General features: G+C 42.1%; 1 protein-coding gene across 1 annotated transcript in view; it reads right to left on the bottom strand.

Moving 5' to 3' along the window:
- Positions 1-1,043: 1,043 nt before the first annotated feature.
- LOC135228105 (leucine-rich repeat-containing protein 37A2-like) overlaps positions 1,044-6,772 on the bottom strand; it is a 55,021-nt gene continuing 49,292 nt past the window's right edge. Inside the window, exons 12-14 of the mRNA XM_064271455.1 lie at positions 3,778-3,827; positions 2,085-2,139; positions 1,044-2,003 (exon numbers count right to left, since the gene is read on the bottom strand). Coding sequence (XP_064127525.1) covers positions 1,857-2,003; positions 2,085-2,139; positions 3,778-3,827 — 252 coding nt within the window. The 3' untranslated portion in view covers positions 1,044-1,856. The remainder of the gene's footprint in view (positions 2,004-2,084; positions 2,140-3,777; positions 3,828-6,772) is intronic.

Below are 6,772 nucleotides of genomic sequence, written 5' to 3'. Positions count from 1 at the left end.
TACCTTCCTATTAGCTACCCAAGCGTCTGAGTTATCTAGCGGTGCTATAACAGAAATGCATCGCTTTAACAAAATTTATTCTCTCACAGTCTAGGAGGCTAGAAGTCAGGATTCAGGGTGCCAGCCCCAGGGGATGGCTTTCCTTCTCTTTTGGTGCTGGGGGAAGGTGATTGTTATCAACCATCCCGATCGAGAAGCTTCTCAACTCAGGAGTCCCGGGTCCAAGGGATGTGCTTTGCTCCTGGTGCATCTTTCTTGGTGGTATGAGGTTGCCCCATCTATCTGCTCGTTTTTCACTTTTATGCCTCAAAAGAGATTGACTTAAGACACAGCTTAATCTTGTACATTGAGTCTTGCCTCATTGACGTAACTGCCTCTAATCCTGCCTTATCATACAGATAGGATTTACAACATATAGGAAAAGCCCATCAGATGACAAAATGGTGAACAATCACGTAAAACTTGCAATCATAGCCTAGCCAAGTTGACATACATTTTTGGGGGACACAATTCAATCCATAACAACAAGGGTTGAGACAGCTTAAAAAGAAGAATATGAATTTTCCACCAGCTTGTAAGGGCAGAGAATCCCCAACCAAAATACGACACACATTTTTGCATGAGTTTGAGGCCTTGGGAAAAAAGAAGGACTTGGCTGCGCAGTGGAGATCCAAATATTCTAGCAACTTCAAAGTACTTATGAGAGGGTGCAGAAGGTGGATGATCCCCTATGGACAGGGCCTCAAGTGTGTTGGTGAAATCAGGCTTGAATGAAGCACAGAGAAGACAGAGCCAGAATAAATGGGTACTTGTTTTTTTTTTTTATTTAATAATCTATGCCCCTTGTGGCTGATATGTTCTCCATTTCTCTGGAATGGAGTATATTGGGGAAACAGGAGAGTGAAGCCCCTATTTGTGCTTCTTTGTCCACATGGCCTCTTATGGAATGGCTACCACGAAGATTTCTAGTTTCAGCCCTGCTTTTCTTGCCTATGGCCCTTGATCAACACCCTGTTGCTTTTATGTCAATATTTAATATTTATATTTCAATTCCTTACCACATGGCTAGAATTGGTTATAGAATTTATGTATTTTAATATGAGGAAAACAAGTAGTTTACAAGCAATGGTGAGAAGCCAATATCAGAAAATAAAATTTGTGGGTAGCCTGAGGCAGGACGGGGTTCACTCTGTGGTCTTGACTTCAAGCAGTTCGCTTTCCTCACCGGCCTCTGTAGTAGTCTCTGTAGGCTCAGCCTTCTCTGTTGTGACTTCGCTGGCTTCCCTGGGATAAGAAGAGCAAAGCTCTTATTCTTGAAAGGAGCAGTTAAACTTTTCATCACCTGCTCATTTTATGATTTTTCTTTTTTAAAAAATTTTATCAGTTTTGTTGTTGTTGAGAACATACACAGCAAAACATATACCAAATCGACATTTTCTACATGCACAATTCAGTGACATTGATTTCCTTCTTCAAGCTGTGCAACCATTCTTACCCTCCTTTCCTGAGTTGTTCATCTGCCTTTAACATAAACTCATTGCCCCCTAAGGCTTAGGGGCCCTTGCTGTTGTTGTTGTCAGTTTGATCCCATACAGGTAGACCTTAAAAGAGCACAACGCTCAAGGAAGACATTCTTTACTAGTTAAGCTAAAGTACTGTTTGGTTTTAAGAAGGCTTTAGGTGATATATTTGGTTGAAGGTTTAAAGATTATCTCAGGGTAATAGTTTTAGGGGTTCATCCAGCTTCCATGGCTCCAGAAGTATGGAGTTCATGAGAATTTGAAATTCTGTTCTACATTTCTGCCCTTTTGATATCTCCTCATTTTACATAAGAAGTTTAAATTGTCCCCAATCATTTACCTGGCATCTTTGTTAAAAACCTCATCCTCATCAGAAGAATCTTTGTCGTGTGGCTTCTGTGCCATGTTTCTCTCGCGGGTGGCACTGACAGGCCTATACATATCCCTGAGCCAAAGTGGCCACCTTCTCCAGAAAAAGCCCTCCTAGAAAAGAGAAAGGAAACTATTAACTCTGAATCTCTCCTGCTTTCTCCCACCACAGCACTGGATCTTCCCCAAATGTACCTGACTTTCACTTCCCGACGGGCATCTCCTGTGCAGCAGACCTCGGAAAAAGCCCCTTGGTGGGAAACACACACACGAGACAATTAGTGATCCATGTCATTTTCCATGTCCTCATAACACCTATCTCTCGTTTCAGCAGGACTCAAAGTTTACCTCCACCCATAATCACGACTAGCAAAATCACTACAGACTTGGGGTTTGAGAACAACTCCATGCACACTGGACTTCGAAGGGCTCTCTATATCTGTTCACAGGGCCCCACGATGTCTCTGGGGAGACCTCTGTACATGGCTTGGTATGGAGGCTAGGCAGAATTTTCTGCTCCATTTACCTCCTTGGCCAAGTACCTTTGCGCAGTGAACCAACTGCACAACCATACTGAGCAGCCCTGTCCAGAAACATTTTTATCAGTCCCCTTCAGATTTGGACTCGTGCTTCATTCTCTGGGGAGTGGGGGTAAGTGGAGGAGAAGGTGCTTCTATTTTTCTAGGTGCTTTATTCTGTAAGTCGAATCACACCAAATAAATGCCTGAGTCTAAGTAGCCAGATTAGCTCACTGATTTTCATACTGTAGGTGGTTACTGGTTAGTGAGTGGTAACTGTAGGTGGTCATTGATTATGAAGTCAAGTTAAAGGTCATGAATAGCATTAAGAATAATCTGAACAGAACAGAAAATATCAGAGTGCACAGTGGGCAATAAGTTTAATGAAAAAATGTTGCCATCAGGTCAACTCCAACTCGTGATGACCCCATGTGTGTCAGAGTAAAACTGTGCTCCACAGGGTTTTCACTGGCTGATTTTTCAGAATTGGATAGCCAGGCCTTTTTCTGAGGCCTCCAGGTGGACTCAAACCTCCAACCTTTCAGGTAGGAACTGAGCGCGTTAACCCTATGCACCACCCAGGGCCCCCAAGTGTGCTTAGAAACTATTTCTGCCTCTATCAGCAGCCACGTCTATGAAGTTTGCATGGACTGAGTCAGGACATAAAGTGTAGCTCACAGTCCAAGCACAATGTCATCAGTGGAGAGGTACCCACATGGGAAGGAGTCATCCTCTTTCTGACACCCCCTAGTGGTGAGACCATGGAGCAAAATATTTTCCTTTCTCCCTCTCTGAGACAAGCTACTGTCTGAAACTCTTCAGAGTTAAAATTCTGTGAAGTTTGGATAAGGGGAATCCAGAGCGGGGGCTTAACAACTGTCAGGATGAGAAGTGACGTTTTCCTGACACCTTAGAGGAAAAACACATATATTCTACCTTCTGTCAGCCTTGAATGAGGCCAGCCCTCTTACCCAAGACCATTTGGCCTTCCCTACTTTTTTTACCCTTTCCCTAGAGCCTCCAGGGAAGGCCTCTGGCCCAGCTTTATGCCCACCAACTGCAGGAAGAAACAGGTATAGCCTAGCTCTTCCCCTGAAAGGACTGGCAACAGCAGGTGCCTCTGTGCTAGTCCCATCAAGCTCAGCTTGGCCTGGGAGTTAATTTTGCTGGAGCCAAAGTATTAAGGTGAGTATGTTCTTCCTGCCTTTGGTAGTTTCCTCACTGAGCACTGAGGGGAGCGAAATAGAGGACCTCTACGTTCTCTCCTAGTTCTAAAATTCTCTTTTAAAAATTGTCAGTCTATGAATGTTTTGTTATAGCTATTTGAACCACAATAAACACTGAAACAAAATTGCTAGACTAATATTTACCGTGAGGATCCTTCTTTGTCTTCCTCTGATGTTGCTCGGTGAGCATAAATCTGTTTTGGAAGAAAGCATGATCGTGGTTATCCACCACAATGACCGGTATCTTCAAACGTTTATTCCTTCCTTTTATTTATTTGAAGCCTCATCTCCACTGCCAGATGATGATCTTTTTGAGCAGAAGGATTCTACCCTACTTACCCCTCAATACTCTTCCACAGTACCTGGTTTAGGATCTAGCATTTATTTTAACGTATTTTATTGACGGTTTTAGGTAACACTCAACAAATAATTCCTAATAAAACTCGTAAAAGTAGGAAAAGAAGGAAATATCTTTAACTTAATAAAAGTATGTACCATAAACTTAGACAAGAGCATTGCTTTAAAGTTAGGAGTAAGGATGCCTGTTACCACTGCTACTATTCAACATTGCTTGAAGGTACTAATCAAGGCAACAAGAAAAATGAATGGGATGTAAGTATTGGAAAGATAGAGACAAAACCACCATTACTTGCATGTGAAATGATGGTGTCTCAGTTATCTAGTGCCACTGTAAGAGAAACACCACAAATGGATGGTTTTAACAAAGAGAATTTTATTATCTCACATTCTAGGAGGCTAGAAGTCCGAATTCAGGGTGCCAGCTCCAGGGCAAGGCTTTCTCTCTCTGTCAGCTCTGAGGGAAGGTCCTTGTCCTCAATGTTCCCAGTCTAGGAACTTCTCAGCATAGGGTCCCTGGGTCCAAAGGATGTGCTGTTCTCCTGGCTTTTGTTTCTTGGTGGTATGAGGTTCCCCTGTCTATCTGTTCACTTCTCTCTTTCATATCTCAAAAGAGATTGACTTAAAATAGAATCTAATCTTGTAGATTTGAGTCCTCCTTCACTAACATTACTGCCTCTATTCCCACCTCATTAACATCACATAGGTAGGTTTTACAACACATAGGAAAATCACATCAGGTGACAAAATGGTGGGCAATCACACAGTACTGGGAATCATGGCCTAGGCATATTGATACACATTTTGGGGGGACACAATTCAATCCATAATAGATGGACAACCTAAAAAGCACAAGAGATCAACTAAAAATTTTTGAAAGTAATATGAGAATTCAGAAGGTGCCCCGATGGTACAGGGCTTAAGTGCTTGGCTGCTAAATCAAAGGTTGATGGTTCAAACCCAGCAGCCACTCCACGGGAGAAAGATGTGGCAGTGAACTTCGACAAAGATTTACAGCCTTGGAAACCCCATGGAGCAGTTCTACTGTGTACTGTAGGGTCACTATGAGTCGGAATTGACTCAATAGCAATGGGTACAGGTAATATTAGGATTTAGTGAGGTGGCTAGATACAAAATCACACAAACCTCAACAGTTTTCCTATGTACCACCAATAACCAATTAGAAAATGTAATGGAAGAAGGATTTCATTCACAATAGCAATAAAAAATGTATAAAGTACCTAGGAATAAACGAAAGATGTGGAAGACCTCTGTGAAGAAAACACTAAAATTCTTCTGAAGGACATTGAGGAGAACTGATTATGTGGAATGAGATACCACGTTCTTAGAAGGGAAGTCTCAACATTGTAAAGATGCCAGTTCTCCTCAAATTAATCTACAGATTCAATGCAATTCTATTCTAATGGCAACGTAACACAGCTTTTTTTTTTTTTTTTTTTACAAATTGACCAGTTGACATTTGGTAGAGAAAATATGCAACAACAGCTTGAGAAGGATGAAAAAGAAGATCAAAGAGCAGGAGCTTGCCCTACCAAATATCAAATTATGTTGTACAGCAACTGGAATTAAGTAGGCGATACCGGTAGAGGAAAACAGAAGTCAATCAGTGGGACAGCACAGAGTCCAGACAAAGGCAGTATTTTCGATCAGCGTGGAAAGAAGGAACCATTCACTAGGAGATTATAAAACAACTGGATATTCAGATAGGGGGAAAAGATTCTGAAGTCAGCTATCCCAAAACCAAACAAAGAAAATAAATTCCACATGGACTAAAACATATAACATATATCACAATGTTATAACAGTAATAGAAGAAAATACAGGAGACTGTCTTTATGCCGTGAGGTGGCAAAGGCCTCCCTAACAAGACCCGCACCCCATACGCCATGAGGACAGGGTGACGGACGTGATTCCAAGAGTGCAAGCACCTCCTGCTCTTCCCAGCCCTTGCCCCCTTTTCCCCTGGATTCTTTGTCTTCGTCTCGTTTATTTATAAAAGCTCCTCTTATATCCAACATATCAATCCTTTCAACGCTTTCCGTTGTATCCCTAGGCTTCAAATAGCTGGCACTTGTTTTTCTCTTTCAGGAGGCAAAAAAGACAAGGCTTTGTAGTCAGGGGATTATCAGTTCTGCTTTTGGTTTTGCCCTGGGGCCTTAATTTGATCTCCTTCCTCTGTAGAGGAGGGATCATAACGTCTTTCCCCAAGAGTTCTGTGTCAGACGATATACGCTGTCCAAAGCTTGGGATTTAAGTCAATGCTAAATTTGCTGTTTTGTTGTTAGGTTCCTTCAGGTTGATTCCCACTCATGACGACTCCATGTGTGCAGAACAGAACTGCTCCATAGGGTTTTCAAGGCTGTGATCTTTCAGAAGCAGATCACCAGGCCTTACTACCAAGGCACCCCTGGGTGGGCGTGACCTGCCAACCTTTCGGTTAATAGTCCAGCACCACCCCGGGACTCCCTAAATTTGCTGGTGGTAGTCAAATGTATCAAAGCTTTCTGCCTGTGGTATCAGGCTTAGAATGCTCTTTCCCTCCACAAGACATTAAAAATATGGCTTCTATTTCCTTCTAATACTTTTATGGTTTCTCTTTTTACATTTACTGAAATATGTTTGTTTAAGGTGAGAAATATGGATCTGCTATTATCCCCCTCCCCCCAATAGTTAGGCCACTGTTCTGCTACCATGTACCCACTTCCCCTCAATGACTAGAACTTTAAAAGTTGACATTTTGAAAGTGTTAAGAATACATAGT

Source organism: Loxodonta africana, chromosome 18, assembly GCF_030014295.1.
Source record: "Loxodonta africana isolate mLoxAfr1 chromosome 18, mLoxAfr1.hap2, whole genome shotgun sequence".
Classification (NCBI taxonomy): domain Eukaryota; kingdom Metazoa; phylum Chordata; class Mammalia; order Proboscidea; family Elephantidae; genus Loxodonta; species Loxodonta africana.
The sequence above is the reverse complement of the archived record's forward strand: the minus strand, read 5'-3'. Positions and strand labels throughout refer to the sequence as shown.